The sequence below is a fragment of the Triplophysa dalaica genome, chromosome 16, assembly GCF_015846415.1.
Source record: "Triplophysa dalaica isolate WHDGS20190420 chromosome 16, ASM1584641v1, whole genome shotgun sequence".
Lineage (NCBI taxonomy): Eukaryota > Metazoa > Chordata > Actinopteri > Cypriniformes > Nemacheilidae > Triplophysa > Triplophysa dalaica.
The window spans coordinates 13,372,034-13,399,595 of record NC_079557.1 but is presented as its reverse complement, the minus strand read 5'-3'; the positions used below and the strand labels follow the sequence as shown (position 1 = coordinate 13,399,595).

General features: G+C 39.3%; 2 protein-coding genes across 6 annotated transcripts in view; one reads left to right on the top strand and one right to left on the bottom strand.

Moving 5' to 3' along the window:
- Positions 1 to 27,562, top strand: part of mid2 (midline 2) — a 365,887-nt gene that overhangs the window by 185,559 nt on the left and 152,766 nt on the right. The window lies entirely within an intron of this gene.
- Positions 1,200 to 25,785, bottom strand: tsc22d3 (TSC22 domain family, member 3). Of its 2 annotated transcripts, none has more exons than XM_056769394.1 (3): positions 25,116 to 25,785; positions 2,962 to 3,013; positions 1,200 to 2,560 (listed from the first exon to the last, which is right to left on the bottom strand). In XM_056769394.1, the coding sequence occupies exons 1-3, from the start codon at positions 25,427 to 25,429 to the stop codon at positions 2,303 to 2,305; spliced, it is 624 nt and encodes a 207-aa protein (XP_056625372.1). In that variant the 5' UTR covers positions 25,430 to 25,785; the 3' UTR covers positions 1,200 to 2,302. The 2 variants fall into 2 exon arrangements, with proteins under 2 accessions (XP_056625372.1, XP_056625371.1); XM_056769393.1 differs by lacking the exon at positions 25,116 to 25,785 and adding an exon at positions 3,267 to 4,258.

The window sequence follows — 27,562 nt, the reverse complement described above, 5'->3', positions numbered from 1 at the left end:
TTATATGAGAGGACAAACGTCTAGTGTAAGTACAGTTCTCAGGGAACTGTAACTATGAGCTTGCATGCAAACCCCAGCTTCACCACCAGGCCTTGACATAGAAAGCCGCCCACCACACAAACTGAAACAGATGTTTGAGAGTTGCATAATAGCAGAAATCCAGCAGCTGTTTAAGACAGCAGAACAAGCACAGCCAATGCAGTTTTTTACACCAGATACCAAATAAAAGTGTTGTATTGTTTATTTAGGATGCAGTTGATCCAGCAATAAAGCTGTTCTTAATGCTTTACCCCAAAAATCTAAACTTCCTACAACACTCTCATAATGTTCATATTTCTAAGGAAACCTCATATCGGTGCATTTGGATTCTGATTTTCCAGAAGTCATCTCCTCTAAAACCTCCACCCATGTGCAACAGGACCCAGTAGACATAACCTAAAACTTTTTGAAACTAGTTTTTATTTCACGGACTACCTTAATATGAACCGCTAAGATCCGGGTCTTACGCTAGGGATCTCACAGAGTCTTGAGTTACACTGAGCGTGCCAGTGTTTTGAGATTTTCTTTTCTAGGCGGAGAAAGATGAGGATTTCACACGCCAGCTTTGTTTTCTTACTATGCTTGGCCCCAAAGCCTTCTATATTAGTACAGTAAAGCAGTCATTATGAACTTAGCAGTAGATTTCCTTATCTACATAGCCATACTGTTAACGCCTCTTTGCAAATATATAGGAGACATTGTGATAATTTAAGCGGTGTAAAATGTATAATCGTGCAGAAACAGAGCTTATTAGGTGCATGATTATCTTTTGAATGAATGTGATTACTTTTTAATACAAGGATATTTTTTTGAATTGCATGTAGTACTATGCTTTCTCAGACATGAATAGTAAACCAAAAAACATCAACGTCAGTACAAGGTGCTCATATGGCAATAAGAAGCTTACCCTTGGCTTTAAATACCTTAGTCCTAAATGCTTACAGTCTTCTAAAAACAAAGATCTGTTCTGACTACTATTAAAGAAAAAAAAAAAAATCATTGAAAACATCCGTATAGCTGTGCAAAACTGTTAATGTAAAATGTTGAAAGTTATAGTAGAAATTGTCCAAACAGTAAGACTAATATTTTTCTGTGATGCAAAAATTCCAATCTACAGAAAATCGTCATTTGTATGCAGAAAGAAAGAGATACGATGGCTGTTTAATTGTAAACAAGGTTTATTGCAATGTGCATTTTGCATCCATACATCGTTTAAAAAAAAAATACATGGACACAATCAAGCAACAATTCCCATGTTTCAAAAAGACTGCAGTCAAAAAACTTCTCCCTGTGAAGTTACACATGGTCCTGTTGACTTGTGAGTATTAGGCAAGTCTTTGGTAGTTAGAAAACAGAGTTCATTCAGAAACATGTGGCCCTCTTCTTTCTAGGTTGGCATAGAGGTCAATAAAACATGTCTGACATATCAGAATATTCTCAGCAACATTATCCACTCCTTGCTTCCATTTCTGAACATTTAAGTTTACATCAGTCACAAATTTACAGAACTATGCAAATGTATACAGATTCATTCCCCCCAAAAAAAATCATCATTTTACACATAGCCCATATAAACAAGTTGATTTGTTCCGTTTCAAAACACAAACAAACAATTCCCATAAGCAGCAGGCCCCAACTGCAGAGATACAAGCGTTGCTTTATAAATCATATGGCAGGAGTCACCACTGTGGTAGAGAAGACCAGACCAAAGTCAATCTCAAAACTCCTCATCTACAATAGCGAAGAATGTCCACAGCTAGGGATCATTGACATGGAGGGAATTAATAGAGCACACTCCGGGATGTCATCCCATGTAGCTTGCATCAGCGTTAATAACACCTGGCAGGGCTCTCTTGAGACTGTGGGGGCATCTCTTGGAGATGCACATTTCCTTGGCTTGACACGAATAGGCCGCGGATGCAGTTCTCTGGAGGTCCCACAGCTTAGATCTCAGGGCCAGCTCCATCAGGCGAACCCCTCTCCTTCTCTTCACGAGATAGACCAAGGGAAAGCAAGGCTGCAGCCCCAAGCAAGGGGCATGTCAGTCCTGTCGTACAGTAACCTCGGACATCTACATCACACTCTCTCGTCCGCAAGTCCGAAGAGATTGTCGGATATTACAGAACAGACTAGGCCACTGGTACATCGTAACGCTTTCGTTTATCAGGTTTCATCTGTACAGACAGCTTCTTCTGGAAGTTGCATATCTGGAGGTCCATTTCAGGTGAGAGCTGTGGCTCTGCCAGCCCCATGGCAGAGCCTCTTATACAGCAGAGCCCGTGCTGTTGTACTGGTGGCCCACATCGTCGGGGGATCCGGGCTCCTGAGGATCCAGAGCGAGGTCGGAGTCCGACGGCAATCGTGACTGAAACTTCTGCAGCTGCTCGGGGCTGGCCAGATTCTTGAGCAGGCTGTTCTCACGCTCCAGCTGGTTGTTTTTCTCTGCCAGCTCCTTGATCTGCTCTTTTAAGATCTCCACTTCCTCCCTGACTGCGTACATTAAGTGATTCTTTACAAGATCCTGTAAATAAAAAAAAAAGAGGGAATTGAGTTTCGGAGCTCATACCAAACTATATTCAGTATGATTACATAACCTTCTAATCTGAATCAACCCAATGGTTTACACAATGCAATTGCTCGAATGTGCCATTTTTTTTTTTTTATATAAAATCACAACACTTTAAATGGCCTTGCGTGTTGACCTTTGACGTTTACTGCAGGTGGGCAATGCAAAGCATATGCATGAAAGTAGGTGCAGCAGCTTTATAGCGTGCAGGAGCTCTGGTTACAACCTACACAGAAACTAGACACTTTCCACTGCACTTCTATAAATGTGAGCTTCTTAAATATAGGGTTTAGTAGGAAATCTATAGCCTTTAGAGAATGCTTTAATAGCAAAACATGCATTTGTATGTATCTTACCATTGCTTGCTCGATCTTGTTGTCAATGGCCACAACGCTTGCGCCAGAGGCACTGCAACAGACAAAGAAAACGCCTATTAGAAAACACCTCAGTAGTAAACAACAACGACTCATTGTGTGACACTACGTGTATTGAAAATATCTGTGTAACATTTACGTTATTTTATTTAGCCAGTAGTGCAAATGAGCGTGCATTATGTATGACGCAATGACTTTAGCGTGATAAATGTGCCCGTTTTTTAAATCAGCGATCAAATCTCAAAACCATCCCAAAACCCAATAAAATCACGGTGCTCATCGCTTACCTGTTGTCTAGTTTGACCGATACTACATCCCCTCCTAAAAACGACGAGAAGAAGGAGATGGAAAAATTGTGCAGCTGATACACAGCGAGCTCCATTGGCGTTTTGAACATCTCCGTGCTCATATTAAGTACGAGACCCGTCTGAATAATACTTCTCGCCACGGTTGCGACTTGTTTTAACACGATTTTAAAATCCTGGTTTTGTTTCGTTGCGTTTCGTTTCGTTTCGTTGCCTTGCTCTGTACAAGTGGTCACAGAGAAACCGGGCGCTATGATTGAACTAAGAGCGGTTTCAAGAGAAACACTGTCGGCTAGTGGTGCTATTTCTGCCGCAGAGACCTTTATATACGAGCGTGCTGGCGTCATATGACGCAAGAATGAATTATGCAAAGTAGGCGTGAGGCGTTGATTCTCGTTCTGCCCTCGCGCTGAACTCGCTAAGGGAACACAGCATGCAGCAACAAACCTCAAAAACACACCAACTATACAAACAAGACGTAAGGTTAACAGGCGACGTTGTATTTGCTGTATTAGGCTACGTTTGGTCATTTATACATTTGATATTGTTGGCCAATTAACTTTAAATACGTTCGGTTCAGGTATATTTGTGTTTTTCATTGGGAATTCGTTTTTTTTCCAGAGGAACATGACAGAATTAGTGTTTCAGTCTATGCCATTAGGTCTTCATAAGGTAATAGTTTTGCAGTTAGCTACTTAGAAACATTTTTTTTGGAGAACCGGGGTTTGTTGGTTTGTTTAGAAATACAGCATGTCAGATTTTCTCACAGTACTTTTGCCACAGTAATATCAGGCTTTAGAGCCTCTAGTGGACAAACTGTGAATTGCAGACACAACACAAACATTAGGTCAACCAGTCTAAAAGTTCATAGGTCAAAGTCACTTGAAAAGCTGTATAGGAGTCAATAAGCTGGTGCTTTCAAGTTTGCTGACTCTGAAAAAAACATATTGTGAATATATTCTTTCTCTCGGTTTACTTTTTAACACTACAACAAACTATAATAACAAAATGCATTGTATGATATAAAAATCAAATATGGTTTATTTCATATACATATTTTTGTTGTTGTTGTTAATACCTCTAAAATCAATATAAATTGATATTTACTGCCTTATAGAACAAAATTCTGATTATAAAAAGATGACACGACCTACACATGGCTGTTTACTTAAGTTTTGCAGGATCTTAACTTAATCCCACTGGCACACTTTGAAAGGTGATGACTCGAAACCGATACCTCTAATGAGGTTTCACTTCACATAAATTTCACACATACTTTGTATTGTTGCTCGATAAGATTTCATAGGAGCTCTCCAGTTCGACAGATTTTGGGCTCTGGTGAGCTGTAGTCAGGTTTATTGGCAAAGGCTTGCACAGTCTGTACTGTATGAAGCGATAATTATAGTTTAGAGATAAGAGGAAATGAGATGTTAGTATCTTCTTTATTTAATGAGTTATGCATCTACGGGTGATAAGGTGTCAACAGAACCTGTTTGTGTCAATCTTCCTGTCCTCTAGACGTCGTGTAAAGTAATATCTTTTATGTATGTGTCTACAATGTTGACCTTGATTAATGTAAACGTGCAATGTGACAAAACGTCAAGCCTTTTATCAAAGAGAGCAGCATACCTTACACTCAAGGGAAATTAGGAATGACTAAAACATTTGCATATTATAAACTACTTTTTTGCTATTCGATAGATAGTCCTTAAAAATCATCTACGTTGTCGTGATGCAGTGAGATGCAGTGCAAACAAGTGCTTCATTCAGCTGCCACTTCTAACAAAGGCCTGCGCATCACAGTAAACACAGATGTGCCATGGTACAGTATGTCTCCATCTGTCACCATAGCGAGGGTGGAGATGTCCCAGCCTCGCTCTGAAGATAAAACAGCTTAAAACTGTTACTGCACAGTTGACAGTTTTTAAGACTGGTCTCAATGTACACATTATGTTTAATACAGAAACACTCAGCTCTGAAAAACACTTATTATTATAAGCCCCTCACAATATGCAAGAGCTCATTAACTAAAGACAAACAAACAAAAGTTGCGGATTTTCTTATGACTAATGCCACACCTGAACCAAAGTCTTCTTCATAAATTGCATATGCAACGCACCTAGATAATTACTTTAAAAAAATGTCCAGAATTCAACCCGTCATGTTTGCATTCTTTGAATATCTGCAACTTATTAGGTCACAAATTGAGGGCGACTAGAGATTTTAAACAGGAAAGAGACAATACTGTACAGAACATGTAAATAACCTCATCTCTACTGTAAACTTTGCTGTTTCTTTTTATCATAGAAATGAAACATCTGGAACTCTCATAGACCTTAGTGATAGTTTTTTCAGGCGCTACTCTGAACCTAGTGTAACGATTTTTACACCTTGTACAACAAGACCCGCAGTATTCATCCGTCTGCTCGAGTGGTTAGATGACACTACTGACTTTCCTCACTCTCACTACACACCTGCAAGATTAATCCATCAGCTGTCTATAGTGATGATACACTCGCACGACTCGATCATTCTTACACTTACCGCCTGTCCCTCCTCTTAAATAGATTAGGTGAGTAGAGAGGTGATAAGCTCATGGCCGTTGCTCTGTGCAGATGGAATCTACGAGACAATCGCTTAATTGCGGACGCACCCAAAGATTGTGCGGCTTTACAATTCCAGCAGTGTGGATGGTCGCACGTTCATGTAGAAGTGGCACATTTTCTCAGCTGGATGGGAGGGAGAAAAACAATCGGGGTGGTTTCTGATTTTTGCTTACCCAGAATTCTCTTGCAGACTAATTGCATTTTGCATCCACATATACTTTATTCAGACACTTTAGCTTTGGTTACTTTTAGTATTTCAGCAATAATAAAGGATATAATAGGACAGATTTTAAATGATCAACAAAATGATAGTGCTGGTATACAGAAGAAAACTTTGGAATCTGCACACTTAAAGAGCTTCTGTGATGCAATAGAAGAACCTTTTGATCACAACCTTTAACGTCTGAGCGTTTCAGTTTCACAAAAGGTTCTTTGTGGAGAAAAAGGATCTTCAGATTATAAAAAAGGAAGAAAGAGATGGTTCTTTAAAGACCTTTGACTGAATGGTGCAACCAAGAATGGTTCTTCAATAGCATCACTGTGAAGAACCTTTTAAGCACCTCTATTTTCAAGAGTGTCTGTTGTAATCTAACCGTAGGTTAGAAAATGCCAACATACACGTCTTGTTTTCCATGACCCCTTTATGGAAAATATTGTTTACAGTATAATTAGTGTAAAGAGGAAAGAATGTTGTTTGAGCTTCATGTCTATTACATGATAGACAGAAACCCTTTTTTGTGTGCATTGTCTGTCTGGAGACACGTAATGAAAACATGTTGGTACAGGAGACGTCCATGCTGTATGTTATGTTAAACAAGAGATTTGAAAACCATTACTTTAATCCGGTAAATATATGTGACTGTCTTGTTAGCCCATGTCGAAAAGCGTGGTTTAAGTTGGATCATTCTTACAGAAGTATTCACGTCAGTGTATAGGAAAATGCTTATGTTTCGGTTGCCAAGAGACAAACAACATCCAAAGGCTTTTGTTCGTCTGTTGGTATCTGTAGGCTAAGATATATTTTACTTACATTTTAGTTTATCGTTCTAAAGGAAAACTTTCCTCATTGCCATGTTTCCTTGTGTTGATTTTATGTATTTTAATTTTTTCTTATGTTTTGGCGCAACTATGGTGTATCCGGATGGCTTCTAATGCATCATACAGAAGTGCTTGACCTACTTAGGAATCATTAGGTTGAATGGCCCGTCCTGCCCTGAACTGCCAACAAGAATGGAATTTAAGCTCGAGAAATACAAAACAGGACACTTCATGTACTTTAAAAAACAATGCATGTAGTAAATGCGCATTGTTTGGAAACCAGCCTGAGCTAGCCTTGCTCCTGTGTGTTCATATGCAATGCTTTTGTTTGCATGTTCCCACGTTAACACGCAGTAAAACAAGATAAATGAGGCGACCGTGCGCCCACTCCGGTAATTTCACAGAGTCTGCGGTTTCGTGCAGTTGCTGAGCAATGACGATTGGTCAGCTTATCAATGGCACTATTATCGCAGTACATGTTGGAGCTTATGTCTCTGTTTAAACAGCTATAAAACCACTTCTAATCATACAGAATGTTTTAGCAGGTCTTTACAGCCCAGGTGTGTCGAAGTTCTGTTGCTTTGACATCTGTCCTGACACTACCTAGTTTTCGGCCACTGTAACCAGAGTACTTGTGGGTTACACAAACATTTTTGTGGATGCCCAGTTTCCAGTGGGCTGACTCTGTGTGTGCACGCGGAAATTCTTCACAGGATGAGTGAGTTTGATGATGGCAGTACTGTGTCTATGAACACCATGCACTCTGCTGTGTTTTACCTTTTTTGTGTTCTTATTTTCTCCTGTTTCATATAGTTGCATGCATCCTTTGCAGCCTAGCATTCCCAACGTGCATCATGTATAAGTGTGCAGGGCAAATGCATTCAGTAGTAATTTTGTGGGTGTGTTGGCCACGTTACCTCATTTTCATAATTGCCTAAGTGAATCAGGGATACACCAGCACAGACAGCGCATGCAAATAAACCGTACAGACAGCATATCATTCATAGAGAAACTCCCACAATGATGTTCACGGAAATTCTGTTTTTTGTGTTTAGGGAATTAAACTCAAATCTAAGTCACCTGAAGCAGAGAAGGTCCCTGGATAACTTTCACACAAAACTGGCTGTGTTCAGCACAGTGTGTACAATTACAGTATATCAAATTGCTCTTATTAGTCTGTCATTTTAAGTAACAAAAACCCTGCTGATAACATAAATTTGACTACCATAATTAATATAATCACCATAACTGAAGCGTATTAGTCTCAAATTACGTCATATAAAACACTGGTTCCCATTGGGCTCTGTCTCCAACTATAAAACTGATCATTTTAACTTCTCAGTCTGTGGGTTCTTTTGAATTAACTCTGCATGGAGGTTAAAAATAGACCTGTATGTGGTCCAGATTTCATTTACTGAGGAACTCCGTCTGTACGGTATGTACCCTTAATCCCTGTTGCAAAGCAGACAAGTTCATACCAGATATGGCACACAATCGCAATTAATAATGCATTGTTTATTGCTGAGAAGTGATGGGGGGCTTCACACAAGTCATAATCATTGTCTCTGGTTTGGCTGTGACATCCCATGGGCTTCACAAAAAGGAAGAGGTGTTTCCCTTATGAAGCAGACCTTGCGTGTCACAACATGTGGGCAAGATATTCGGTCATTGGCAATGCAGTATGTCCTCTAATACAATGTGATCGTGTCAAAAATGTATTCTAAGGCTTTCTGGAACACTCTATCCTGATTGGTCGATCAGGACATTCTGCACTAAAATATAATTGTGTAATGGCTGCTAAAGTGATTTCTTCCATGATCCGTTTCTCAAAGCATATCTATGTCTATTTGTTTATCTCTATGTATTTCTTTGTTTAGTAAAAGGCTGCGTAGTATGATAAACAGCTTTACATCATACCCCTTAAGGTTTAAGAAGGGATTCACTTGTGGCTTATGATCACCTGTTAAGGTTTATTTTGCAATAATGACCATCATAACAGTGGAAACTGTCTCTTTTTGGCACTTTTAGGTTCAAGGGGGTCTGACGTGAGATGTTCTTTGGGCAGCCTGTGCATTTCCTGGCTTCAAAGGGGCAGCATTATGCGCATAACCCCAGTGTTCTGGCTTCAGTAGATAAGTGGACATGCTGGAGAAGGGCGGAGCATCGGGCTGCGACGTCAGCGCTCGTTCGGTGCATCCGCACTAATGCAGATCAGCTGGCATGAGCTTGGCAGTTTGCCTCTTGGTAAACCCGTTCATTAGTGTGTCTCGTTTTAATTGAAAGGAAAATATGAGCGAGGCTAATTTATTTGATCAGGTACGGCTCAGTCTCCGCTGCTTGGAGAAGTGTCTGTTTGGGACCAATGAGCCTTGAAAGTGGGAGCAAATCTATTTACAGTAATGCACATCTGCTGTGTTTATTAGTCACCTTTTTATGATTCATTTATGTTTTGTGGTCAGTGTAATCGTGGTGATAAAAGAGCATCATAAATCATCGTTCCACTTGCAAGTCAATGCATGAATCGTTTCATGTTGACAAAATCTGTGTTGCTTCTTTAATATGAACAAATTGTCATTTATGTATTTACATAGAGTAGGACATTGTTGGGTTTCTTGCACTGTGCGCCGAAAGCATTTGTCCCTTTAATTAAATGCCATTGTCATCGGACGCTTTCCAAAGACAACACAGACACGCTACCTTTGACACAATTGAATCACAAGGCTTACAGAAAACAATGATGTCTAAATACCTCTATGGAATAGAGGCATAGTTCAGAGAGTACACTGTTATCTCTGTGCATGTTGACATTACAGTGAACACGCACGCATTTGAAGACACACAAACAATGAATATTAAATGAGCCGCACAGTTTGCGTGTCTCTGTGTATATGCACTGCAGTGATGTACTGTCTGAAGGCTGAATAGATCTGTCGGCCAGACAGAGAAGATTAACAGCACCTGGGCCGCCCTGGCTTCCATTCTCTGGTTATTTTTCTAAACGTGCTCCCCAAAATTCGTTCCTCCATCTTTTCATGATTGGAATCGAGCTCGGAAAGGCATTTCCTAGAAATGGGGCGACCCCGTTCACCAACTAACATGAGTGAAACATAACCGTGCTTGTTTGCGCTAACATCCGTGAATTCGAGCAATTACACCTGCTGATTGAAAGCGTGTTATCTCCGGGTTTGTAAACACTCTTAATCTCCTCGACACAAAAGGATTAAATCGTTTTAAGGTATGAACTGAAAGGTGATACGCTTGCAGGTAGCTAAAGCGGTGACGTCAAACCTCTGATCAGAATCAGCCAGCCGGAGAAAAATGCGCAGGTCAACTGAACACAGCAAAGATGTTGGTGTCTGATGTACAGAATTTTTACACGTATGCAGTATTGGAGCCAACTAACTGTCATCGTATCTCCAAAACAATCTAGAAGCCCAGTCAGACTTGAGAAAGTTGTCCAAAATATGGCGAAATGCTGGCGTGCAGCCACAGCAGAGACACGCTTTGCTCTGATATAGTCAGGGGAGGTGAATGTACGTTACTCTGCGATATACAGATTTTCTGAACTTGCACGAGGCTGTCGGCCAGAGATGATCCCAGATAATCTAACGTAAATAACGAAAGAAACAGTGGGAAAAGTGTGTGTGTGTTTAAAGAGCACATTTGTGCTTTGCTCTGCATACAGGACTCGAACTATGACCAACCGAAGCAGATAACCGATTCTGTCATTCATTCACAATCATGTTATTCAAAACCTGTGTGACTTTTTTCTGCAGAACACAAAAGAAGATATTTTGAAGAATGTTGGTAGCTGAGCAACATTGGCTCCCAATTTTATGGGCACTTAACATTTCTTAAAATATCTTCTTTTGTGTTCCACAGATGGACGAGTCATATACTGGTTTTAAAAGACATAAGGGTGAATAAATGTTTACAGAATTATACTTTTTTTGGGTGAACTATCCCTTAATGTAGTGAAGAGTATCTCTGTTAAACAAACTTATTTTTTAAGATCTAAGAGTTCAAATGCAAACGTCCTGTTGTCAATGAATTCCATCAGATGTCAGTATAACATCAGAGCTTGCCATGTTTGCAGAGCACATTTCTCTGTATAACCCTTATTGATATTTCTGTTTGATACCATTTTTCCTTCCTTTTCAGATATGTGGGACCACAGTGGTTTTACACAACAGCGAGCTGTGCATGCATAAAGCCACACCCTGGATAATGCAGAAGTGTATGTTTCAAAACATCAGCTAAAGAAACCTAACATGTTCTGTGTCAGTTTGTTTAAGGCATTACAAAATATCATCTCTTACTACTAACACAACCGTCAGCATAACTAGATTTTCTCATAGCGTGCTGTGACTTGGCAGTTATTTTGCCATGCACGCATGGCAGCTCCAGCATGTAATACAAACACAGCATGAGTCCTGGACGACTAGGGTTAAAACTATAAAGTGACACAATGCAAGCTGTCATCTCAGGCTCTTACACCTTTACCTGCCCTGAAAAACATTTATTTTGTACAGTGTTGCACAACCTAGGCTAAATTGAAGGAGAGGCTCTCTCCAGAAATTGTCTACATACTAAGCTCATACCGTCTGCAGGACATGCTTTGTTTTGCCTGCGCCCCTCCCTGCTCCATGCTTTGCATGTCTGCAAGTCTTTGCCTATTGTTTGGCTCCACGCTATTTTTGGCATGTTCAAATGTGTTTTGTTAGGTGTGACTTTGACAAAACCTGTCGTGTTGTAACATGGAGAGCAACATTTTCCTTGATAGCTTTTGTTTACCTAACAGTCTGTAACAAGCGTCGTTGTTGAGTTGGTTTGACCGGAACGGCATTGCACGATTCATTGAGCTCTCTTCACTGTCCTAAGTCACCTTAGTAAACACGACTCTCTTTTTTTTAGACGTGGGGGAGGACTGCGGTCCACTTCAAACGACCCTGTGACATAAACATGGTAACCAGGAGGCTCTCAGAAATCCTGCCTAAATAAACAGACCACAGGATGAAACTCTACATGACCCTCACATGAGGACAATAAGGAAACTGGTTAAGACCGGACCTATTATTAGATGCTGTGATATAGACACACGCTTGGAAGTTGCGGTTAAGGCTTGCATTTCCAAGACAAAAACCAGGGAACTTTTAAGCTCCTCTGAGATGAGCGGAAATTATCTTATAAAGAAGGATACGAATTTTCAATGCAATAAAAATGAGCACCTAAATTTGGTTCTGCGTTTTTCATGTTTTGTCATTGTCCTTCTGAAACCTCGAATGTCCAACTTCACAGCTTTCAGGAAATTGAAAAAAAAATGCATTTTTTGATTGATTAAATGCTGTATTGTCATAGTTGACAAGCACTTTTTAAATCTTTTTATTGGTTATATGTTTGCAAAAACCACTGTAAAACATTAAGGGTGACTAATATGATTGATTCATGACAAAATACAAGAATTACAAAATATGGAGATACAAGGTTTCGAAGGACTCCATTCCCTGTTCACTGTTCACTGTTATAATATGGAAAAAATAAAAATAATGACTTCTGGTTGTTTATGAAAGAAAGCAAATCACAAAGCATTACAACTACATGAGGGCGATACATATACCAGTGTCTACAATAAATCCTGGACGTTTGAAGTGAGCAGGCCAAAAATATTTTTGTTCCTAATCGTGGCATTAGATAATTTGTCAAGATTGTCAACAGACGCATGATGAAACCTCAAGTAAAGTTTATCCGGGGGATGTCCTGTGTCAAATGTAGATGACTGTGAGAGAGCACACTGAAACTGGAAAATAAAAAAATGAGGAAGAGAAAGAGGTGGGGTGGGAGGGCTTTCACAGCTGTTGTTCTGCAATGTTTCCTCTGATAGTAGACTTGGCTGTACTCCCAGTTCTTTAGGTAAACGACTCCAAACACAATTCAACGCCTTTTGGTGAACAAACATGGTGGCAGTATGCAAAACAACTCTTTATTTCCCCAAACTAATATGCATGATTAAAAGAGCTGTTATTTTGTAAATATGTGGGAATTAATTCCACCTTTATCCTCTTATAAAGCTGTCTGTCATTGCCCGAGTGTAAATGCTGACATATGGAAAATCATTAGCCTCTTATATCAAGATCAGTTTATGGCGAACACTTTAATTCTTTAATCTGTTCTACACACTGACCCTTTGCTAGCTGCACTTGGCCAGGACGTGGAAGGGAAGGAACTTATTCCTGAATACTAATTGAGGGGAACAAAAGCGCCCAATGGGCTTTCACCCGTGCTTCTCCAGGTGACCATGGCAACATTTAAAAACCTGAAAGATAACGTCTTCTTGAATTTCAGTGTGCTTTGAAAGTCAGTAATAGACATGTGAGATTTGGCAGAAGCAAAAATTGTGCAAATAATAGAAATAATAATAAAAACATTAGACATTATGCAGTTTGACTGATTATAACAACATTTTAGCCCGTGTCAGCCTCCGTAGTGCTTTTAAACGGACCACTACATCCATAGAGACCTTCAATTCACCTTCAAGTTCAATGCTTTCTAAACAGATAATAGAGAAGTTAGCGCTTGACCCCCAGTTACCTAGTGTCTGAGAATATAACTATTAATATATTGTTTATGTTGTTAAGATAAAACCGTCTATAGCCGCAGAATATTTTTGAGACCTTAGCCACTGCATAGCATCCCCCAGACAACCAGACCCAACAGCCGAAGAGCTTCATAAGAGCGAGTCATGCACAACCAATTCTGCATTTTTATCATTTCCTAAAAAATAGATTGCTTGATTCATTTATTGTTGTGTTTTTAATGTTTTGTTTAATTAATGTAAAATCTTCATGATTATATTCATTAAAATCATTATGAATATTGTAAAATATTTGGTATTCTTATTGAAACTATTTGTTATTTTAACGAATGTAAGCGTTTTGATTTTTGATCAAATGTATTTAAAACAACATTTCTGATTGTCCTGTAACTTTTATTGTAGCTCTATCAGTCTGCTTAAAAAACACACACAGAGCAGACATAGCAGTAACAATCCAACAGCATGCCAAAACATTTTTCTCATACAAGCCTATTCTTTAACTCTTAGGTGTGGTCTGGCGAGGTAGCTGGAAAAATATATTTCTATATACAGATTTTCCACAGAAGTGCATGTCAGACTTACATAATAATCATACATAATAAATGCAGCCATGAGTGTCTTGGAACAACAATCGCTCGTTTATTTTCCATGAGTGTTAATGTCATGTATCTTTGTTTCTTAGTACAATAGTGTCTTTTATACTGTAACGACATGGCAACGTATAAATGTTTTACGTAACTTGCATTGGTACTTATATTATAGGTTATTACTATAGGTTATACACATAATCGGCATACATGATTGTCAGGATTCAAACCCATGATACTTTACTATCTGATTTACAGGAACTGAAAACCACAACAGGATCCTCTCAACCTATGTGGTATATAAGATCCAGCAATATGCTTTATGGAGAAACGACTGTTTCCTCAGTGAGAAACCTGAACTTATTTTGACACGTTCTTACTGTCATTTTCACGACACGTAGAAAACGAGAGGCGTGGTGGGTTGTGTGAGAGTCTATGTGATGCCTAGAACATTCTTCACTGTTATTTGACATGCAAGCTCCCAAGATCTCTGCCGAGTGACAAATGATGAATTATTGACCCTGGGAGATTGTGAATTCAGGCCACAGCTCTGTAGATGAAGGCCAAGAAGAACCGAACTGGCCTTTTGGACAGAGCTCAGAGGAGCGTGTTTCACATTCCAGTCCCCAGTGTCTTTGATTTCTTGGCACGGTTGGGACGTTACATGAGCCTGTCCCAAAGTTCACTCTTGTGTTTACTTATTTTTGTGTTTATATTTGCTTACATGCTAACAGCAGACCACGAGACGCTCCATGTTATCACAGGAGAATGAATGCTACCGCAAAGCTGCTAAATGGTCAAACTCTATACATCTCATGCTTGTTTAACCTGGCGGCGGATGCTGTGGACATCTCCCGTGAACCCTCTGGTAATGTTTTCTCATTACTAGTCTGTCCAATGGTGATCGTCTGATCCCCCCTTTAATAAACGATTAGAATAAGAATGATTTATATACATTTTCTTGTTTACAGACTGGAGCAATCTCATCTGATTTACAAAAAACCCAAGATTAAACTCGGTTGTGATTTCAAAGCGAGTGTTGGAGCCAATATGCATTAAAAGACAGAGCAAAAGGATTTTGGCAAAGGTGCACAAAATGTTTCCAGAACACTCCGAATGGTTCCAATAAAACAGAGGAAGTTTACCTAACAACCGCCTTCAGTTATTCATGCAAAAATGGTCTGAGTCAATTTCACAGATGAAGAAATTCCGAGGAGAGTTGTGTTTTGAGCACTGTTTCTCCTCCTCTCGTAAAAATTGATGAAATCGTACCGCAAACCTCTCAAAATAGCTTTCAAGTAATAATTGTTTAGCTTTAGAATTGTTTACCTGTTACCTGAGTCATCATCTCTTCCCATAAATGGCCTGTTAAAACTTGACCTTCCTAATAAGTGTCATGCATTTTTGGGCTTAGGAAAATAAACTTTTCCCTGGAAAGAAACACCGTCGTGTTGTTACAATAAAAGCGCTCCATGTGTGTTATCAATACAAGTAAAGTTAATGCGGGTGGCATCTAGCATAAAATCCCAAAAAATACTTGACACCGGTTCTATTTATATTCCGCATGAACGCTGTAATAAGCAGTAAACCTTCTCTGTTATAAAAAGTTCATAACGTTGATCTGCAAATTATTATTCTCAACCAAAGTGATAAAATGTGCCAACTTTGTGCACCACAAACTTTAAAATCTTGACATGTGGTCTTAGTTCTGTTGCATGAGAGTTCCTATAATTAACCTTGCAAGGCCAACAAACATAGCCGAAGAGTTGTTTACTGTGGAAAGATTGTTTGGGTAGAAAATTTTCATTGCAAAGCTGTGCGCCAAACATTTTTTTACACATGCACGTGCCTAACAAAGTTAGTGCAGGAGTTTCCTAACTCCATGTGTGCAGCAATGAGATCGTGTTTGGAAAGTGTGCAACAACCATGTGGAGATCAATGTGGATGAGCTCTAATAGCCGGCTGATTCATCTTATAGCTGTTTAGGAGGACACTATGTTCCAGACTGGCCGAACCCACAATGAGACATGGCTTGTCGGGGTTAATCTTATGGATTTGCTTCATGGAAAAAAACAAGTCTGATTTGTCAAGAGCAGGACAGTACAGTAACTGTAACCATACTGGGATCAATTGGAATTAACTGTGCTGTACGTAATTTTGATATGTAAACAGAGTTTTAATATCTAGGTAAAAATTAGTCACTTTTGTATAGTTTCTCAAAAGTATTATTATTTATGTGTCTTTTACTGTAGAATAACCCCAAGTGTGCATTGTGTACAGTATCTGATGCACCTGTCCTGAGTGTATATATGCCTGTTTTTCAGGCTCCACTAAATCTACGTAATTTCATCAGTTTTTTTCCGGTGGATCCACCTTCCAGTATTTTATATACAGTATATTTAAACTTATGAAGACACATTATTGGATTATCTTAAAACTTTGGGTTTGAGTCACGGTATGTTCCCACTGGGTACACCCCAGTATGTTTCCAGCACTGGTAATTTGTCTGCCCACACACAAATAAAAAACTGCAGTCATAACATATTTTCTGAATTTAATGCGCAGCTGTGTAGAGCAGCATTTTGGACCAATGTGATTCCACCTTGGGTGTGGCCAACCATCTAAATGTCCTGTACCCGTCTGCCACATCGTGTCTGGTATAATGCCAGTGGCTCAGTTATGATGCACAGATTCTGATGGGTGAGTCAGCGGGCTCTTAGCTGCTGATATAACAAGGGCAAATCCTGAAGAGGGCAGATGGCTGTGGACAGGTTCTCTCATTATCTCAATGGACGTCATTGCCAGGGTGTGAACGTATAAGACAATGAGGGCAACACCTCATTACAGTGCTAACCTCTCTTTTATCCTGTAAACAACTTGCAGTATGCTAGCCATATCATTCCAAATGAAGCTCCTCGTAAAGACCAAAGCAGTGTCCCTAATCGTGAACTTTGGGACTTTATTTTATTCAAAATGCCCAAGGCCCTACCAAAAATGTCTATCACATATACAGATTGACATTAAAAGTTCATTATTTTTCTTCTTTTATTGACTTTTAAATACTAATATAGAATAAAACAGCAAATATTTAAAAAACTAGGTTAGCTGATCGCATCAAAATCCATTGTTTTTCTGGTTTAGTCATGTGACATTTGACATATACTCTGTAGCGTTGGTCCACAGTGTGAACCCTAGTCATGGGACATAACAGCAGCGCACATTTTGTGTGTTTACCGTATCTGACATGTTCTGGGTACTTCCATCTATCTGTCTCTTTGATAGGATGATATGAATCGGGTGGTAAATGGTAAATGTGCAATACTTTGGGTTCCAACACCGGAGAAGAGAACCACTCATCTGTACAGCTTGTGCTTTAATTTCAAGTGTTCATGAGACAGTCCATAATACATTTTCATTTAAGAAAAGTGGCCAGGATTTTGTTTTCCACAGAAAAATGAAAGTCAAAGTGGTTCAGTTACCAATCACAGATTTTTTTGGACAAACTTTTTTAATATAAAAGCAGATGGCCTGAGGATATTTGGCAAGATTTGAAATCATTGTTATGTTATTTCACTCCAAGACAGGTACCAACAATGCCTTTCGATATTACGAAAAATGAATCCCTTGGATGAGATCGAACTGTAGCCACAGATCATTTCGCAAACTTTGGGGTTATTGATATTCTACATGTTTTATCCAACGGTTGTCAGTTCGTTATGATTTTCACAAACACTGAATTTGGCATAATCGAATAAGATCACATGAATTAAAAGCGCTTCACGTTTCACAATGAAGGTGCTGTCTGCGGTAGATTCAATTCCACTGGCCTTGGGGGAAATTAAGGCTACAGATGCAGTCCTGCATGTCTGCAATCGAATGCTATTATGTCTGTCTTGGCAGTCACTTTAACATGATCAGACTTTCCCTTTAGCCTGAGGTAAACATAACCCAAGCCAAAGAGAGTGTACTTTATTAAGTCAACAAACCATGACCCCATGAGGCTATTTCGTAAGCTATCAGGGCAAATCTATTTCACAAGCTAATGATCCGACCTCTACGCAAATATTTTGGACCGCAATCGCTTGTTATCACTTTCTCATTGTCTGTCATCGGACGTTTCTGGTGTTCTTTCATAATGTCGTGCTAGATCAGCATGTATACTCGTGTAAATATAAGGCTGTGCATAAATCAAAGCATTTTATCTCTTCTAAAAATGCTGAGTGTGGTTTTTATTAGCTGAAAAAACATGAAACGGAATAGACCTATCCCTCTAAAATGATGTGTTATTAGTATCTGATTTTGCTAGCTTGTATACTCTACATCTAATGTTCATATTGTGGTAGCCTAGGAATTTCATCTAGTGCAAAATGTACACTTTATAGACCGAAGTATTTATATAACTTACACATATAACTTTCTCAAGTATGATGTTCTGTTTAGTATTAGTGTCACCGCTCCTGCACTGTGACTGGTCAGCTGAGTAAAACGTGATGTCGATAAGCACAGTGTTATTCTCAATATTGCAAATTTTTACTCTCGGAGCGCTAGCTGCTGATGTTTTTAAAGGTCCAATGTGTACTTTTTTCTTGGATCTATTGACAGAAATGCAATAAAACATGCATAACTAAATCTTCAGAGGTGTATAAAGACCCTACACTGTTTTTCTTTCATTTGGTCATGTCAGGTGCCACCTAGGGTCCCTGCAAATGTTGACCCTCATTTTGATCATGTGATTCTTAAAGGAATGGTTTGGCCAAGTTTAGGTAGTATAATGTGTTTCTTTCTTAACTTATTTCAACATTCGCTCCGAGGTCATGGACTCTGAAGCCTGCCAGTGGCCTCAATAACCATGCTTGTGTTGTGGCTATAGCATGACTGCTGTGGCTCAGTGAATGCCAATGTTGGGTGGGTTTGTAGACAGTGCCTGTCAGTACCCTGAACCCTGCCTCTGGGAACAGGAGCACCTTATACCAGACAACAAAGCTCGAGCTGGCCCCTTGCCTATGGCCCGTCGCCAACTGTCCACCGTCCCGCTCACAACAATGCTGCCATTGAGCCAGTCAATTAAACGGATATCATACACCTATGTGGGTGTTTGTCTAACTATGACAAGTAAATTACTCAACAAGCCTTCACTACAAAGACAGTTGACCTATTAAGCCATTATGAAAGTGGATCCACCTGTTGCGTTTTATAACAGCGTCCCATCTATCGGCCGCAGGCTCTTGTTAACGGCGGCAATCGTCAATGCAAATTTTCTCGTAGCACGCAGCTTGTGATACATCAAAGAACTGCATCTCATTCGAATAATTAGCCGAGACATTATAACGTTATTAGGTTTTATATGTACTACAGGGAAAATTGATGGAACATGATGTATGCCTCTGGGTGGCACGCGTTTGGTGCTGTTTGCTATTCAGCAGACTTAGTATGCCATCCTAATTAAAAACAGCCACTTTAGATCGAAGGGCGAATGATACGTAATCATAATTCTATAGCGATCAAATGTCTGCAAAGCATTATCCACATTATCTACGCACGTCCACATGGAAATGAGATCAAATCAGTATTAAAATTCATGCTGTTCTTTTGAAACAACGCTCTGACAGAAGCCTTTCCCTTTCGGTGTTGACACAGCTGGGAGCGGCGAGCAGGTCTTCAGATTGTGGTGCAATGTGTGTAGCCGATCGGATTTATAGCAATAACCATGTCAAATAAACAGACTTGTGAGGCCGGGAGTTGGTTATAACGCTGGGAGATCCTAGCCTGAGGTGTTTCAAAGCTTCTATTTCTTCACTAGAATCAGCCTCACCGTCTCAAACCAACTTTAAAAGGAAGACCACTCAGCCAAAGCCACAGGAACCTTCATGACCCCAAGACTTTTATGTAACAGTCTGCAGCATGCTGCCTTCTGGAAAATATCCAGGAGGCTTTAGGACAATCTATCAAGATATCGTTTCTCTCAAGGATGTTTTGTCCTCTACGGGTGGTATTGTAGAACTTGGCTGCGTAGATAGGGTAATTGTTAGCTAGGAGTATGTTTTGGCGTATTGGTTGTACAAAATATGTATTGATCTGAATGGCTTAGGTCTCTGCTTCAACAAGTCTTGAAGTTCTTGGGAAAGCGCATGCACACACACACACACACACACACACAAAGAGCTCTCATGTGGCGAGCATTAGCTTATTATGGCCTTATGCAAACCCCTCACTTTTCACATGTGATGTGCTGGATGCCTTTTATTAGCAACAGTGAGTCCCTCCTTCAGGCAGACTGGAGAAGCGACTGACCATATGCTTGGTGTTGTTTTGAACGTGTGAGTCTGCACATTTAGATCTGATTGAGTCACGCATCCTTGAGTTTAAGCAATAGCTGTAAGGGATTAAATTTTGCTGCGGAAGGAGTTTTCAGCTAGCAGCCAGAAATTGCCACTTGGGACGGACGTTTGAGAACGAACAGTTCAGTTTTTGGGCTTTGTTCGTTCGTCCCACTGGACGGTCAGTGAGGAGAGAAACTGGGTTCAGGCTCCTTTTACGTTGGTTTAGTGCCAGTTCACACAAGTTAAGTCCAAAAGGCTTTTTTCTAGAAGGGAAGTAGAGTTTTGTCTGTTGCCTTTGGGAGGAGTAGGTAGACTGTAGCCTATTTTCCATAGCCTGCATTTGTATATGAATTTGAAGGCTCGTAAGAGTCCTGGGTGTTTGAGTCAAGAATTTACTTTAATTTAATTACATTTATCCCTAATATAGTAAATTTACACATACATGCATGAAATGCATCAGATAAACAGCACAATGCATCAGAAGGTTAAAATCTTACGGATAATTCTGGCTTTTAAAGGGATAGTTCACCCAAAAATGTAAATTCTGTCATCATTTACTCACCGTCATATTGTTACAGATCTGTTTAAATTTCTCTATTCTGCTAAACAAAGGGTATTTTGAAGAATGTTTGTAACCAAACAGATCTCCTCCTCCATTGGCTCCCACCATATTTATTTTTCCTACTATGTCAGTAAATGGTGGATGAGATCTCTTTGGTTACTAGCATTCTTCCGAATATCTTCCTTTGTGTTTAGCAGAACAAATAAATGTATACAGGTCTGGAACAACCTGAGGGTGAGTGAATGATGAAAGAATTTTACATTTTGGGTGAACTGTCCCTTTTAATATTGCAGTGCAAAATATGTATAAGCAGTTAGGCTCAAAATGTCTGAATCTATGCCTCAGCATGCCTGGGAATGAAGTGCATGATTATTTGCATTTTAAGCGAGCAAACATTTTAGCAATTTGCCAGCGAGTTGGTGGAGTTTACGTTGGCAAGACCTCTTTTACTCTGTCCCAAAATCTATCCTAGTCACACCTTCCTTATCATTGTTCTATCAATAACACTATGTTCCCCATTTCTGGACGTCAAGGACCTTTGAGTGTATTCTGTCTGTAAGGAATGCAGAAGTGTGAAATATGAAATATAAGGAGAACACAAAGAAAACATCCTTAGGCCGCCTAAACGTCAATATTTAGAACATGCCGGGATCACAGGGAAAGCATGATAGCGTAAACAATGAGCGGTCCAACAGAATCCCTTTTCCTGCAAGAAGCTGTTAGTGTATGATCAAACAATGGCTATTTGATGGTATTAATACAGAGGACTATTGAACACGGTGTATTTAGTAACTGAGACTATGAAGACTCTTGGGACATAGGACAAAAACAACTCTTGTTTACATCCCACCACTTTGCTCATAATAAAAGTAATCACAGTTTGTAAACTTTAACCTTTCTGTGCCACGTAGAAAATTGAGGACACCCTGATAAAGTAGATTAGATATAAACTCGCACACCAGATGAGATTTAATTTAGAGGTGTGTCAGTATGGGAAGGAGATATATTATCTTTACATAAAACCGCAATAAACTGCTAAACCCTCAGGTTTGAGAATTGAAAGGGTCAGAGGTCATATACATGCAATGCAAAGTTTGGGAACCAATAATCACATTCAGTGACTTTTCTAAATTGTTATTCCATATATGTGCAGAATACAGAAGTCACACCCAAAATTTTGACGTGACAAAGTGGTAACCATAGCAACAGCTGGGAGTTCTGCAGCTGTAAACAGGAAACATGGATCTTAACAGTTGAGAGTATCATTAGTAAACTATTACAGAAAGCAAGGATGTTGCTTACAAAGCATAAAGGTTTCTCTCGATTGTAATGGATGACTCTTCTAAAAGACCAAATCATTTGTGTAATGTTGTCTTTGTCCAGTCTCACTGCTTTTTATATGCTGTCTTAAATAACCAAATCATGAAGAGAACCATACTGAGAACTCAAGAGAACTGACATCTGTATTTATGAGTCTTTTGATATATTTGCGCCATTATTGTGAACTATTCCACCATACATAGATCATTACACAATTCAGCGAATACCTGCTTATTTGTGTTTTGTTTATTGCACTCTTTGAACTCAAATTTTTGAACACAATGCCATGGAAGAACCATATTCGGTACGGTTACATAAAGAAACTCTGTTTCACAAAACAGAAGTATAAAGGCGGTGGAAAAAAGTTCTTTAGACTATAGATGGTTTTATCACCCCATAGTTATCTGTGTTTGTTAACTGGTCTGGCTTGTGACTAATAATTATCTATATTTCCTTTCATTTATATTATATATATAATGTATATGATTCTTTCATTGTATCATAATTGTAGTAAAGGGGTCATGTGACAGGAATAAAATGAATTTTATTGTTTGTTTTAGATGTGAAGCGAGGTCTATACACGATTTAAGGTTCATAATGCTGTATTTTCAACATACCGTGTTTTATCTCCTCTTTGCCCCAATGCTCATAGGTCCGAAAAGTGTGCTATTATTGGCCAGTTAACCAGTGCGTTTTGATTGGTCGAATACTGCAAACGTGTGACGAAAATGTAACATCTTTTACCATATTTGGAACATCAGGTTATAAAAGCAATTGTAGTGACAGTTACGCCCATTTTACTTGTGTATACATTTGGGCGGTATTAGTCAAATCATACCATTAACTGATGTAGATTTGTGGGGGGTGTGGTTACACGAGGCATTTCAGGCAGGTCTTGGTGTTGATTCGCTTTTAGATAGTATTCATATTTTGTTCCAACAATATAATTTTTGAACGCTTTTGTGGCCCAAACTTAACTTCCAGCAGACATTCACAAAGACCAAAAATAATACTGGCTAGACATCATTTGAACATGCTAGCTAATGAAATGTATTTGTTATTTCTTTTGCTTGTTTTCAGATATATGCAAGGACATACCCGGAAGTTAAGTTTGTGCCACAAAAACTTTAATAGGCAGTAACGCTTGTTTATGTTGTGGATTTGAAACAGTCTTTAAAAAAGTAGGAAAGAATAAGTTCTTGTAGGAATGTTTCATTAAATTATTAATTTGGGAAGCAAAAATGGTTCTTCTACAGCACTGCTGTGAAAAGCATGTTGTAGAACATTTATTTATATAATGTGAATATTCACTGTCTCTAAGTCAAGTACTCCGACTTTTCTCATTATATCTCATTGCTGTTACACCATCAAGCTTTTTTCATTCTCACTTTCATTCAGACCTCACTATCAATTTTAACGTCCAAGCAAAAAATGTTTTGCTGACTTAACATGTTGAGCTGGCATATCTGTGAGGTTATCAGCCAGTTTCACTTTAAATCTTTATCAACTTAAAGAGCGAAGTATGACAGGCGAGCTTTAAATATTTATCTAATATCTCTGATAGTTTGTCAAAGATTTCAATGTCAGTCAAATCCATACGGTGGCATGTTATGATAACAACATATGGAATACATTCTTATCATCTAGCCACGTGCGTCAATTAGTTACAGTTCAATTCTTTCTGTAATCTCCCTTTAGCTGACTTGAGCTGACTGTTTTTCCCAACGGGCCTCAACTGTATGTCTCTTGCAGACTAAACATTTCAAATGCTATCTGATTTATCCGACTGTCCTGGTGTCTATACATCTGCAAAATATCTCCATTCCTTTTTGACAAGTTAATATACTGTATACTGTTAATGTACTGTTTTGCACCACAACATTGTGTATGTGTATGCATCACATACACAATGTATAAAATCAGTCAAACATTAAATAGTCGGAAATGTTAAAGATTTCTCATTGAATGTTGTTTTGGAATTGTTAGATTTTATAAACACAGACGTTACCTGGTTAGGAAGGCCAGCATGGTATTTAAATGACCCATAGTTTATACGTCAGAATGTGTTTCGCTTCAGCTGACGGAAGTAAGGAGGCAAATAATATTGAATTGGTTGTAAATGAAATGCACGTGTACTTTCCGCCCTAAAGCTACAGGAATCAAATCTTTAAATGCATCAGATGAGTCACATTGAATATGGAGTATTTAAGGAGGAAGAACTGTTTTAAGGTGGAATGACACAAGATCCTCGCAAGTTTGCGCAAAGGCATGTTCTTCATACTAATCTGCACATTCCTGGAACCATACTTAGACAGAGAGCCACCTTAGACTTAAATAACAAAGCAAGAGCTGCATTTACAGCATTTGTATTATTTGTATTATTAAGTGCCGTATGTTCTTATCATACCGGCAAGAAATAAAATAACTGGTAGTTCTGAGTGTTTGTGTAACATGTCTTGGTGTTGGATTACGATATGCAAGCCAATGAGTAATAAATGAATACATGTGAATACATTAAAAGCTAATTATAAAACATGATACGTCTGTGGCGTTACTTAATAAATTAATATGAAATTCATTTAAATTTGTACGGTGACAGTACAAATTTGTTAGGGAGAAGGTTTTTGTTACATAAGTTGAAAACAACACAGAATGTTCCTGTCATCAAACTAACATTTTTAACTTAAGTCACTAACTGGCAAACACGGCTCTAGCTCTAAGACTTTGACCATTTTATGGCCCCGGCAAGGTGTGAGTGTGTTTGCCGGGGCAGGTGTGTGTGTCTCAAGTGTGTTTGTTCACATACCTGTGAAAGAACAGCAGAATGGACAGCATGGTTTGGTCAATGTTGCTGTTGCAGATGCCTTCATTGAGCAGATAGCAGGGGTCCCGGACCACCGACTCCAGCGAATCCTGTCTCATGATGTTGTTCAGCTTATCTGTGTTTAGGTTCTGAAAGTGAAGCTGGTCTCGCAGCTGTCTGAAGTGGTTGATTGAAGTGGGGCTGCCCAGGCTCGTGTGGCCGGGTCGGCCCGGCTCAGCCAAGCAGCCATTGGCCAGATCCAGACAACAGCTGCAGCAGTCCAGGCCGATGGGCGAGCGGCACTCCTCGTTTGACATCACTGCGAGGCTGACAGGTGAAACTCCGGGATAAGGTGCAGGCAGGTTCTTCTCCACTTGCTCCCAGCAAACACCGGACTAGAACCTGTGTGTGAGTTTGGGATTCAAGAAGTAAACTACTGAGAAGTTCACTTCCTAAATGATCACTTGCTGTGTCCCAGGTGCCACAGAAGAGATTGCGTGAGTTGATTCTCCTCGACTGCGCGTGTGAGAGTGTGCACATGCAACCTCTGCTTTTATAAGCCGGGTTGCCTGTTCGCTCGTAATGATGCAGCGGGAATGTGTTTGAAAGAAAAAACAGAAGCTGCTTCTGTTTTTTTCTCCTCGCTGTCCACTGTACTTTTTTCCTGCCCCTGTGTCTGCATACAGTGCAGAACGGAGAAAGTAGGTGGAGGGAGAGAGGGAGGGGAAAGGAGAGGGTTGGACAGGGAAGAAAAAGGAATTCTGTGATTGGTTGAACCGCCTCGATCGGTTCACAAACAGGCCCCTCCTATGTTTCTTTTGCACTACAACTCTTTAACTTGACATCGCAGTTAGGGGCGGAGCAAAGTAAGAATGAGGAAAGAAGCATTAAAGCATGCAACATGTGCACTTCGGTGCACCCAGGGGCGTATCCCAGAACGAAAGCAAACCATAATATTTCCCCACTTTATTTCACAGAATCAAACACGGATACAGATTTTTTCCTTGTCAGGGTTGAATTATATTTTGCCGTGTTTTGTACTCTTTGCGTGCTGCTGGTACAAATACTTCTTGTGTGTGCAGTGTTACATGTCCAGTGATTCATTTTGAATATGTACGCATACATCTCATTGGTCTTGCTCCGGGGTTGATGTCTTATTTTTAACCAATATCACCAAGTCAACCTTAAGTGTGTTTGAATCATTTCAGTCCATTGGAAACACATGTTCTTATAATAATAATGGAAGAAAACGGTCAATAATCTAAATTTATATTAGATAAAAAGAATATTCTTGAGGTTCGACTGTATTTGCAAATTGAAACTTGAAATGTTTACCATGCTGAAGGAAAAATGCTGACACAACATGTATACAAGACACTCGAATCATTCAGTAGTCAATAAATTCTCAGAAACCACAGATAGCTCCCAATGATGATATCCGCATCTCGGAAAACAAGCGTTAAATGGTGTTTCATCACAACGAATGAACCATTAGCTAAACTGTTATTCCTAATTCAGGTAACTGGCTGGTTATTGTGGCCCATAATATTTTATATAGTTCATCATGTATCATTCGGAATGGACAAAATTATGAACCCCCATTATTACAGGGGTGTATATTAAATGTTTTGGCTACTATAAAAATGGTTGTGGTTACTACATATTGTCTAGTTGGCACAGCAAAACTATGTTTTGAACAAGCTGTGCTAGAACAACCTGTGTTTAGCAGTGGTTAGAACAAGGAAACTGTGAAATACATGACTTGTCAGATGTCCAGAAGGGACCAATTGTTTGAGCTTATTTAACAGCAGCATCTCTAACCTTAACAACCCAACTGTTTGGTGTTTCACCATCAACAATCTTCACAGTTATGAGAAGAGTGAGAATCAGATTCCCGGCTCCAAGCTCTCTAAAACAATGTGATGAATTGTACATCAGTCCACTTTAGAGACTGTTTAAAAGTTGTATACATTGATTGGTTTGAAGCTGTATTAAAGACAAATGTTCATTCATAAAGATATTACCTATTTGCCCGCTGTTCTTATTTTTGTCCATCTTCTGTATGTACTCCATATTTCATCAGTGTAATGTAATAATGCTTTACCGCAAAAGCCTCTTTGTAATATTTTAAAATTGAATTTGCATTACGTGACTAAAGAACCTCATAATGTGGGTTCAAGAAATGTAATTTAGCAGAGAAGAGGTGAATTATGATTGCTTTAGTGTGTTTCTAATTCACCCGAGACATGTTTGGGACATTTGTAAGGACTTTGCCAGTGTGGGGTCCCACTAGTTGAAACGGGGGCCCTCTGCTGGTAAAGAGATGGTTGTGCAGGTAATAAAAAAGGAAGATGACAGTATAAGATCAATGTAGTACTGAAAAGGATTATTTGGAAATATTGATCTTCAGGCTGAATTGTCATAATCCAACTTGAAGTTTCAACATAGAA

Coding starts and splice junctions, on each gene's coding strand:
- tsc22d3 (XM_056769393.1), bottom strand. CDS start 3,814: ATGACCAAACGTAGCCTAATACAGCAAATACAACGTCGCCTGTTAACC. Junction 3,014..3,266: donor TCGGTCAAACTAGACAACAG/GTAAGCGATGAG, acceptor TGTCTGTTGCAG/TGCCTCTGGCGCAAGCGTTG. Junction 2,561..2,961: donor ACAAGATCGAGCAAGCAATG/GTAAGATACATA, acceptor TTTTATTTACAG/GATCTTGTAAAGAATCACTT.